The sequence below is a fragment of the Protomyctophum parallelum genome (assembly GCF_964188405.1).
Source record: "Protomyctophum parallelum genome assembly, chromosome: 7".
In the NCBI taxonomy this organism is placed as follows: domain Eukaryota; kingdom Metazoa; phylum Chordata; class Actinopteri; order Myctophiformes; family Myctophidae; genus Protomyctophum; species Protomyctophum parallelum.
Window position 1 is genome coordinate 33,742,525 of NC_139705.1, and position 10,823 is coordinate 33,753,347.

The 10,823-nt window shown below is 42.4% G+C and overlaps 1 protein-coding gene across 3 annotated transcripts in view; it reads left to right on the top strand.

Moving 5' to 3' along the window:
- Positions 1-9,982, top strand: part of LOC310862348 (NAD kinase-like) — a 33,366-nt gene extending 23,384 nt beyond the window's left edge. For all 3 annotated transcript variants that reach the window (XM_083770209.1, XM_083770208.1, XM_083770210.1), the window contains 9 exons: positions 611-719; positions 1,069-1,154; positions 1,237-1,339; positions 1,524-1,666; positions 3,889-3,988; positions 5,557-5,714; positions 7,112-7,194; positions 7,639-7,961; positions 8,068-9,982. In XM_083770209.1, coding sequence (XP_083626335.1) covers positions 611-719; positions 1,069-1,154; positions 1,237-1,339; positions 1,524-1,666; positions 3,889-3,988; positions 5,557-5,714; positions 7,112-7,194; positions 7,639-7,792 — 936 coding nt within the window. In that variant the 3' untranslated portion in view covers positions 7,793-7,961; positions 8,068-9,982. The remainder of the gene's footprint in view (positions 1-610; positions 720-1,068; positions 1,155-1,236; positions 1,340-1,523; positions 1,667-3,888; positions 3,989-5,556; positions 5,715-7,111; positions 7,195-7,638; positions 7,962-8,067) is intronic.
- Positions 9,983-10,823: the final 841 nt, after the last annotated feature.

Consider the following 10,823-nt stretch of genomic DNA (forward strand, 5'->3'; position numbering starts at 1 on the left):
ACTTCACTCACCATCCATGTGCACTGTGACATCACTCACACATCAACAGAGAAGATCATTATGTGTATTGTTTGAATTCCATGTAGACAAAAGGCAGTAAACGAGTAAAAATAAGAAAAAGGCTGCACGTTTCGACCTAGTAGGTCTTCTTCAGGGAATAATGATTTAGTTTGAATTCCATGTTCACACACTAGTTATTTCAGCAAGTTATTGTTCTTAACTTTGCGATGGCTCTCTCAATGAATTTATTGAAGTGGTCCTCAGCTGGTTTCCCATTATTCTAAACTAGAGCAGTGCCCGTTGGGCCCTGGCCTACTTGAACGATGCAAGTTGGAAATGCATGGCCCACCCAGATATTATGTCTGTGTCCCTTTTATGCCCACATGTGGAGTTCTTTGTCAGGCATGCCCAAATGTCAAGGGCCCTGTCCAGAGCCCGGGCAGAGGCCTTTTTGGGGCGGTTCTGGACAACCGTGGGTCTGACCGAATTGTACCCTACGTTTTGAAACATAATAGTCATTATATTTCTACATTTAGTTAATTTTAAACAGTAGACCGTAGACTTTACCTGTGTGTTGACCAGACCTGTTGCCCGAATGTTTATTCTGTAGGTGAAAAACCTGATTGTTTACGTGGAGAAGACAGTTCTGGAGGACCCGGCCATCGCAGGCGATGAGAACTTCGGGACCATCATTAAGACATGTTGCACTTTCAGAGAAGGTATGCTGGCCAACGGGCTCTCTCTCTCTCTCATCATACCACATCATTTTTCACCTAGAAGAGCCTTAAGCACATGAGCCCTATTCTGAGACAAACCTTCAACGAAAATGGCTCATCTGCAAGTAGAGCGGCCATTTACGGCAAAGAGATTTCGATGTAGACTAGTTGGTTCTCAACCTTTTCAGGCAGTGACCTCCAAAAGTATTCCTATTTGAACTGGGGACCCCCCCAACCCTGACAAGCGCTTGGAATTGTAAGAGTTGAGTTACATTTATACTTCATCACATAGTCGTGACGAAAATATATGATAAACATTCTCTCTCCCCCCCCCCCCCCCCCCCCCCACCAGATCTCGATGACATTTCCAATCTGGTAGACTTCATCATCTGTCTGGGTGGAGATGGAACCCTGTTGTACGCATCTTCACTCTTCCAGGTACGAAAGTTACCCAGGCGGCGCTCCTTCTTCACGATAACTTGTTCTGATGACAAATTTTAAAGGAGCGTGTGTTTTGCAGGAGAGCGTTCCACCAGTAATGGCCTTTCACCTGGGTTCCCTGGGGTTCCTCACGCCTTTCAACTTCGACACTTACCAGTCTCAGGTCACCCAAATCATTGAGGGTATGTGACATCTGACCAGCGCTATCATTCAGTGTTATGTTTTTCCCCCCCATTTGTAAATCTCCGAGTGTAGAAACGTAGTAATAAAATGGACCATTGCAGCGTTACGTGCAGGGTTGTTTTTTAATTGTGTTGTGCGCGTGTGTGTAGGTTCTCACTGTGAGATGTGTTTTTGCTCGCGTAGGAAACGCCGCCATCATCCTGCGCAGTCGGCTGAGAGTGCGCGTGCACAAGGACATCAAGGAGAAGAAAGCCAGGGTGGACGAGAAAGGTCTCATCATGACCAACGGAGACAGCGAGGGAAGCCGCAAAGCTGTCAATTACCAGGTGAGCGAGCTGGCCACAGTACGTCATCCATTACTGCTCTGTTTTCATTCTCATTGACCAGCAAACTTTTTATTTATTTTTTTCTCTACCTCTTCACGTTGAAAATATTATCCATTTTAAACTCAACACGCACGCTACCATTACAGTGAATAATGGGGTTGTGTGGGTAATTGGGTAACACTGTCTTGTTTTGAGTGTGTTACGCCATCAATAAAAAGCAAAGCTTTTGCACACCTACAGGCGACCGGTGCGTAGGAGAGGGTATGGTGTGCAACAATGAAAAAGGAACAAACACCCCACTTCTTCAAATGCAGTGAACCAACTTTAATAGGGAAACAGCAACCCTATTAATGTTGGTTCACTGCATGTGTGTTACGCCGAAACTGGTAACCTGTCGATTTCTGTGATTGTGTTGCTTCCTTCAACTCTTCTCTCGTGTCCTTCCTGTTCAATGAGCAAATGTGTTTATTCACAGGCTAAACGAATGAGAGAATGAGCTAAACAACATGAACACAGTTAGCGCAGAACGGATACAGTAACTTTACATTACACTGTTGTTAATTCATAATTCTCCACTTGAAGATGCAACCTATCGTGAACGTTGACCATGTTCTAATATCAAGCCTATATAAATAGCCCTAGAATAATTTGCCACGAAATATGACCTATATTTAAAGTAGCTAATGATACATACCATTTTTTTTAAAGCTCAGCTCAAGACCCACTTCTACAACATTGCTTTTAATTGATCTTTTTTTTCCTTTTTTTTATTATTCATGTCCTCACGGTATTGCATTATTGCTTGTTTTTTGTCGTTGCCTTGCTTTTCTTTTATTCTCCATTGTTCTGTAAAGCACTTTGAGCTGCATTTCATGTCATGAAAGGTGCTATACAAATAAAGTTTTATTATTATTATTATTATTATTATTAGTGTGTGTGGCAGCATAACGTGCATTCATACTGTTGGCATAGCACATGACGGACCCTTTTCAAAAAAATAACAAATAAAAACTGAGGCGTCCCAAGAATGTTTGCAAGATATTAAACCTTACCCGTTTGGATGTGTTGAATGGATTTTATTGCCATAATGTCATTGATCGAAAGCCTTTATGCAACAACTCTTTATGCAACAACCCTTCTTAACCAATATTCACCCCTAAATCGCCTCAAACTCCACTAATGATTGCAAGAAGTGCCACCGGTGACCGACACGGCACGCCGGTCGTCTACCCTGTTCCACAAACATCTACAGACGGTCAGGAACATTGCACAGTGTGCCTCCCTGTCCGTTAGACTGGCACACGAGCGCAGTGAAATCACAGAGCTAAACCTCAAGGCAAAACACAATAACAGAGCTATTATGGTGGCAGCAGGTAAGCGGAGCGACAACTGGGAGATTGAGGACAGAACAAGTCACCGACATCACTCAATCCTAACGACTTGGCACACGTCTCAAAAGATAGCGATGGCCTCACCGCCTGGCCTGTGGTTATCCATCCAGGCTGCCATTATTACTGCAACGTGTGAGTGTGCGTGAGCAAGCATTGTTGTCAAGCAAAGGAATGCTGCATGGAGAGACACGGGAGAGAGAAGAGGGGGAGAAAAGAACACCCAACCTGTTCGACCTGCCCCGCAGCTGTGCTTGTCACTCTGTCTCTCTCTCGGGCACAATAATAAGCTTTGTTTGTGGAGGCTATCTGAGAGGAACGAAATGGGACACTTTGTGATTTTGGGAATTGCGCAAAGCTGCAGTTCCGTAACCTTTATGTCCTCTTCCGTGAAGTAATTACTACTAACACCCGCGCCTCGAACCCGGGTCTCCCACATGGGAGTCCAAAACATGTACGGCTCATCCAAGAGGGAATCCCCACTTAATTGGGGGAGATATTAGGCATACCTGTATATGAGCTTCTGGCAGGGCTACTTGTCAACGTGTTAAGTTCTCAGTGGAAGTGTGCTACTTGCAGTGTAATGTATTAACGTACTCTACCACAGTGGTTATTAAAAGTGTACCATTTGTACACACTCAGAGTTATGGGGGTCTTTTTGGTTTGAGAACCACTATTAAGTCAAAATAGTAAAGTGCAGTTAGGCTCGATGTTGATTGCCCAGTAGGGGCGCCGTAGGGGGGGTCAGAAGGCTTTTTTTGTGTTGTGTTTTTTGGTCAGGTGTTGAATGAGCTGGTGGTTGACAGTTATTTGTGTTGTGTGTTTTTTGGTCAGGTGTTGAATGAGGTGGTGGTTGACAGAGGTCCATCATCCTACCTCTCCAACGTCGACCTCTTCCTGGATGGACACCTCATTACCACTGTACAGGGAGATGGTGAGTGTTTTTTTTTTTACATCAATACCAATATGCTTTACATTCGGCTCAAAAAATCGGAAATTCTGGCATAGGAAGCTCTCTTTCTTCCTTGTATCTCTTCCTTGTATCTCGCTAACCAATAACTCAACATTTGGTGAGGTCAGTGTTCTCTGCTGTTTTCCACCGGGGGGAGGGGGGGCGGGGGCGGGTGCTCAGATTAGTGAACCAATAGGATCCACCGCCTGGATGGAGATCCATTTGCACGGTATAGTGTAGAGATGATGTATGTTGCCTGTACACAGTATAGTGTAGAGATGATGTATGTTGCCTGTACACAGTATAGTGTAGAGATAATGTATGTTGCCTGTACACGGTATAGTTTAGAGATAATGTATGTTGCTTGTACAGGGCTTTGCTGGGTTGCCCGGACAGAACTCCCCTGCAGTGGTCAAGACAGGGGGTGATGAAGGCATGGATAAGGGTCTTAGTGAGCGCTGGAGTCTGGAAATATTTTCTGTCGCAAACATAATCTTTCTTGTTGACCTAAGAGGATTCTGCCCAGTGGTTAATGCATCCCTGCTGTACATTAAATATGATAACGTATGATAAAGTGTTGTTCCAGTCAAAGGGATAGTTTTGTAGCCTTTTTCTTTTAAATATTGTTTGGACTTTTCTACCTTATTTGCATAGTACATTGTAGATTGACAGGAAACAGGAGAAATGTCCACTGCCCCTCCAAGTTGTAGAGCCCGGGATTACATTAGATAATTGACACTGGGTGAAAAAAGGGGTTGCAAAATCGTGGGATAAAAATATAAAAATGAAACAGGAGAAAGACGGGGTGTGTGTGTGTGTGTGTGTGTGTGTGTGTGCACGTAGCTGATGTCCTTTGGCGCAACTACTACTAAGTATAAATCAGGCATTAGCCACTCTGTCGTTGGGTCTGTCAGGCCAACATTTTGAAGTGCACACGAGGGCTGATCGCTTATCACCGATTCCGTGCTTGATTTAGGACATAAGCAGTGATGGGTAGATGGATGTCTGACAGGCCAAACAGATCGATCTGCTGAGAGAACAGAAGTTCAGTCTTTTGCTTCTTTCTCTGTCTGGCCTTCACCTCCCGGGAAGAACCTTTCTGGAAAACTAGTCTGCTGCGTCTTTGGAAATGTCTAGAGACTGTGATATCATTATAGCAAAGAGGGTTGGGCATTCGGGTGCTGCAGGGGTAATGCACCAGACCCAAATCCAGTCATTTCCGAGCATCTATATATGAACACACTTGACCATGATGGGGGGGGGGGGGGGGGGGGGACCAGCGACTCCTACGGGAAGGGGTGGGATCCTATCTCCTGTTTCTCTTAGCGTGAGGTACTCCTAGATGACACTAGTAGCATGTCGCAGGGACTTACTCCCAACCAAACCCTCGATGTGTGTCAAGCAGGGAGAAAAAGAGAGATATTGCATGTTATACTATATTTTATTTCTGTTGCTTTTCTTTCTGTATTAGGTTTGTATTGTGATTTGACACTTTAATAAAATGTAATTGTTTGTGAAGTGGGGTCACTCTGTCATGCTGTCTTTCCCAGGTGTGATCGTGTCCACGCCCACGGGGAGCACAGCGTACGCGGTGGCTGCGGGAGCTTCCATGATCCACCCCAACGTGCCAGCCATCATGATCACACCCATTTGTCCTCACTCGCTGTCCTTCAGGCCCATCGTGGTTCCTGCCGGCGTGGAACTCAAGGTATGTGAAATAGGCTCTAATGTAAACACAGAATGTCTCTTCCTACTTCCGGGCCCCTTCCCTACTACTGTTACCGATGATACTAATTAAGACTCTGCTCCGTTTAGCGTACAATGATTCTCAAACTTTTTAATTTCAAGGACCCCCTGGTTCTCAAACTTTTATTTTATTTCGAGGACCCCCTGACTCTGAGAGTGTACAAACGGAACCCTTACGGTCCATTTGGTTCCATTTGTACACATTCAGAGTTAGACACTCGTACGGGACTATTTGGAACCCACTCAAGGACACTTTGAGACCCACTGGTGTAGCAGAGTGTTTCCAGTGAGCCAAGACGCACAAAAGCAGCACCCTGACTCTGTTTGACCAGAATGGAACAGAGCCTTCATTAGTATCATCGGTAACACCTGTGATGGAAGTATCCCTGGGGCCCTGAAAAACAAAATGGGCGTGTATGCATAGAGCCCATTAATATTTGTGTTTGGCTCTGCTCATGGCTATGTCAATGGTTCCCCACCGTGGGCTCCTTGACAGCGTCCCAAGGATACCCAGCTAAAATGATTGATAGTTGAACCTTACAGGTCTATGAAGGGCAGTCCAAACCAAGCACTAGAACTAGGCATGTAACGATTCACTCAACTCCCGATACGATTCGTATCACGATTACGATCTTTCACTATTTTTAACAAAGAATATTTTCCAGAAAAATGACAGAAAAATACTTTTGACAGTGCAGAAACATAATTGCCTTCCTTGATGTATTAATGAGCATCAACAACCATCACCTGGGCACAGACGGCTCCCCTCTACAGTGCTCTACTAATGAAAGTGACTGCATTTCTCTCCAAAAGCACTTTAATATGATGGAATATGATTAAAGCTCACATTTCATATTAATTCATTCATTTCACCATAATTCACTAGCCCCCCTAAAAAAATTATATATATATATATATATATATATATATTGCATTTCTATTACATTGATTAATATCGTCGGGATTAACGATATATATCGTCAGGAAAAATCGATATATGATATATCGTTACCTACCTAACTATAAAGATATTGTTTTAAAAAGCGTTCCAACTCAAGTGGATTGCAGAGTCCACACCACTTGTATTGCTTGGTGGTGACGGCCCTTTACTCTGTGCGTGTACAAATTACTTTCTCAGAATTGAGAATGTTAATGATGAAGCATGACATGTTAATAATACCTGGAATACCTAGCAAGCTCCCAATGTGGTTTGCTGTAAATCACATGGGTGTCTGTTTTCAAAAACATATTTTTTTTTTTAAAGAATATCTCAATGTGACCGGTTTACATTCTCGTGCAGGTTTGCATCACCAAAAAGGTTCTTCCACTAAAGCATTCCCTGCGTTTCACCTTTTGCAGATAATGCTGTCTCGCGACGCACGTAACACGGCCTGGGTATCGTTCGACGGGAGGAAGCGACAGGAAGTCTGCCACGGAGACAGGTAAGCCAGCGGTGACAGAGTAGCACAACAACAGCGACAGACATGCTAATGGCTTACAGCTCTAACCACGCCCCCACAGGGACTCTGCCTAGACTCTCAGTCACAGGTGTTTGTTACATAACCTTCCTTGACCCAGCTTAACTGTGGACTTGATCCAGGTGCGTCCCACACGCCCTGTGCAAGTTATTTAGTTTCTACTTCCTTCATTAAGCCTTACAAAAATAAATTTGTTCCTGGTTCCTGGTTCCTCACCTGCAGTGAGCCTCATTGAGCCATGACGGAAAACAAATGCACAGTCATGTCGCCACGTCTTGTGTCAACACCTCCCGGCTTGTTACGTGATTGAAAATACCTCTGACTTGTCTTTCTTTTGTTTTCTTTTAACCCACTGACTCAATAATGTTTTATGTGTGTGCCAATTCCCCCCTCCCATCCCCGTTACAGTATTACCATCACTACTTCCTGCTACCCCGTTCCCTCCATCTGTTTCCGAGACCCGGTCAACGACTGGTTCGAGAGCCTGGCCCAATGTTTACACTGGAACGTGAGAAAGAAGCAGAACTACCTCAGCTCCGAGGAGGAGGAGGAAGAGTTCTGATGACGGCTGACTTCTTCTTCCTCCCTCCGGTGACATCAAGTGCTCGGATTCAGCACTCAACAAATCTCTATCACGAGTGGATTCTAATTTGTTCAGTGTTGTTGCCGCAGAGTGTGTGTGTGTGTGTGTGTGTGTGTGTGTGTGTGTGTGTGTGTGTGTGTGTGTGTGTGTGTGTGTGTGTGTGTGTGTGTGTGTGTGTGTGTGTGTGTGTGTGTGTGTGTGTGTGTGTGTGTGTGTGTGTGTGTGTGTGTGTGTGTGTGTGTGTGTGTGTGAAGTCCTGAGTGTCAATTTAACTTTAAATTTGCACACTCTCAAGAGTAACAAATGGATGAATTAACACTGAGGATTTTACAGAGATCTTTTCTTTTATTTCCATACATCATCAATAGCAAACGTTTTAAAGGTTTAATGCTGTTTTTACAGCACGTTCTTTGGTAATGCTTTTATGTATGACGGACCTAATTACGAAAGACTGATTCGTGTTCGAGACCTGAGAGTGTATAAAGATTGATTTAAATGAGTATACGTAGTGAACTCTTAGTTCCACCCTTGATGAACTGGGGAGATTTTCATTACGTACAAACATGGTGTTAAAGGGAAACTTTGCAGACGTTTTATACCTAAGATCCTGTTGGTCTGACGTGAGGAGATCATATAGTTGGATATAGTGTGGAGGAAAAAACATCTTCTGTGTATCTCTCTGTGAAATGCGGAAAGGACACTCACGCCTGTGTTATGTCACAAACGTGTCATTTCACATGGCGTACGGAATGTAGAAGACAGGTTATTTTTTCCAGGCAGTTTAGGTATGTTCTCTTCATGTCAGAACTCTTGGATTTAGGTTGGCGAAATTTCCCTTCAATGTTGCATATTAATACACTAATAGGGCCTTAGTCAAGTAAAGAGTAACCAGGCTTAGCACACAATCGGCTCTGGATAGCGGTTGTTGCAAATGCACCTAACGGTATAGACGGATGTTTGATGCTGTCAAATCTTTTTTTTTGTTTTTTTTTGACAGTTTCCAAATGGGTATGCCAAGAAATTGCATATTTCTTACTATGTTACAAGTGAACACTGCATTTCCTGCGTTCTCACGGTCTAATGCTTAATTTATACGTAGTTGTGAAATGGTGTTGTTCGCCGAAAGTAGAAGTCACAATCCAAGGTGATGGCATCGCAAGTTTGTAGATCGGCTATTTCCGGTGAGCAACTACGAATGATTTAATGTATTGTCAATATCACTTAATTTCTCCGAAAGAGCAGGGAGATCACAACTCCTCTGCAATGCCCACATTTACTGCCTGTGCCTTAAACACTGGTCTGTTGTGTATAAATGTAAAAAATATATATAATTTAAAGGTTTATGTGATCTTAATTCTACCCATCATACTGTATATCATATCTCTGCAATGCAGTGTTGCAGATGTACCATACCACACCCATACTATTCTCTTTACTGTTGCAGGCATTGTTGGAGCTAAAGAAACTGGAAATATATAGTAATGTTGCCTATCTGTTATCTGCAACCTCTGTGTAGCGAGTGAACATAACGACATGGCAGAGTATGAGGAACGGTTGTAAAAAATGAATTTCATTCCAATTTTAGCACTTAGACCATAACTCTTTATTTTGAACCTCCACGAAGCCATAGTTGAACTGTTTAGTTTACAGACTGGTAGTCTGTTTGCAAGTTGTAACACATGACCACATTAAAAAGTTGGGCTTCTTTGACTGCAGGATTGAGCATATCAAGACTGTTATTTTGTAGTGCTAAAAATCCGTTTTGCAGTCTCTGCTTTAAGTATATATTTAACGTGGCCTAACTTACATTGTGTTAAAAGATTGGTGATGTATCTGTGCTTATGCCATACCTTATGAAATTCACCTAACAAAACCATTAACTCTCTTAACTGAATATATACTAGCAGTGAAGTCAGGTTCAACAGAATCCCACAAGAGGACCAACTCTGACTCATTCTTAAGTCAGTCATTCCTTAAACTTTGACAAATGTACGCAATGCTTGAATGAAGATGTATTTTGTATAGTCTATATGTTTATTGACCAGTTTACAATGTATCATTTCTGAAAAGAAGTCTATTTGGTACTTTTTATATTAATCAGATTTTCCAAGTTCTCAAAGGTTTTAATAATTATTTTGTTAAAGTCAATAAAATCTATTCTCTTTCTTAGTGGCTGTAATGTTTGGATATGTTTAATCTTTAAGTTATTTTCCTTTAGGCCCTGACCTACAGTATAACAGTAATTATTATTGGAATGGATGCCAATTTGCCATTTGAATGGGTGAATGATCTACACTAACAGTAGTTAGAATTGTAGGGCCAAAGGTCAATACAATAATCTATTCACATATTTACTGTACCGGTACATGCATTCCAAAACAGTCTAATTTATTGTGGCAATGCTTTGAATTGCATGTATGAACACAGAAAATGGCAAAAACACACTGTCATCATTATTGCCTGTTTACTGAACTGCTCGGTTTAATAAACTGAGCAGTTTATTGCTGGGTCCACTCGGGAGAAAAACCTTTTGTTTTCCTGAGTTGTATCATTGTCAAGTCTTCTCAAAGTGCTTTTCACTTTTTCATAAAGCCCTGTAAAAGGCCATTCACACCAAGCACGATAACTATAAAGATATCGCTTTAAAATCATTATAAATCTGCTGGATGGCAGAGTTCACACAACTATAACAAAGACAATATAGAGTCAACGTTATGTTATAGTTGTAGTGCTCGGTGTGGACGGCCCTTAACAGCCTATAACTGACTTTTGTAATGGGATCCTTGTAAACACTGTTCCTCAGATGATATGAATTCTGCTATTTTCCTTTCTCCCCGCACTTTAATAAACAAATAATCTTGTAACCAATAAATGTGTGATAAAAAACACACTTTTACATGTGAAAACAAAATCCCTTTTACACTACAGTACTGTATTTGTATTTCACTGTGTTTAACCATTATGGAATCCTAGCATCCCCATTCTGGCCATAATAGGCGGACTCCAGACA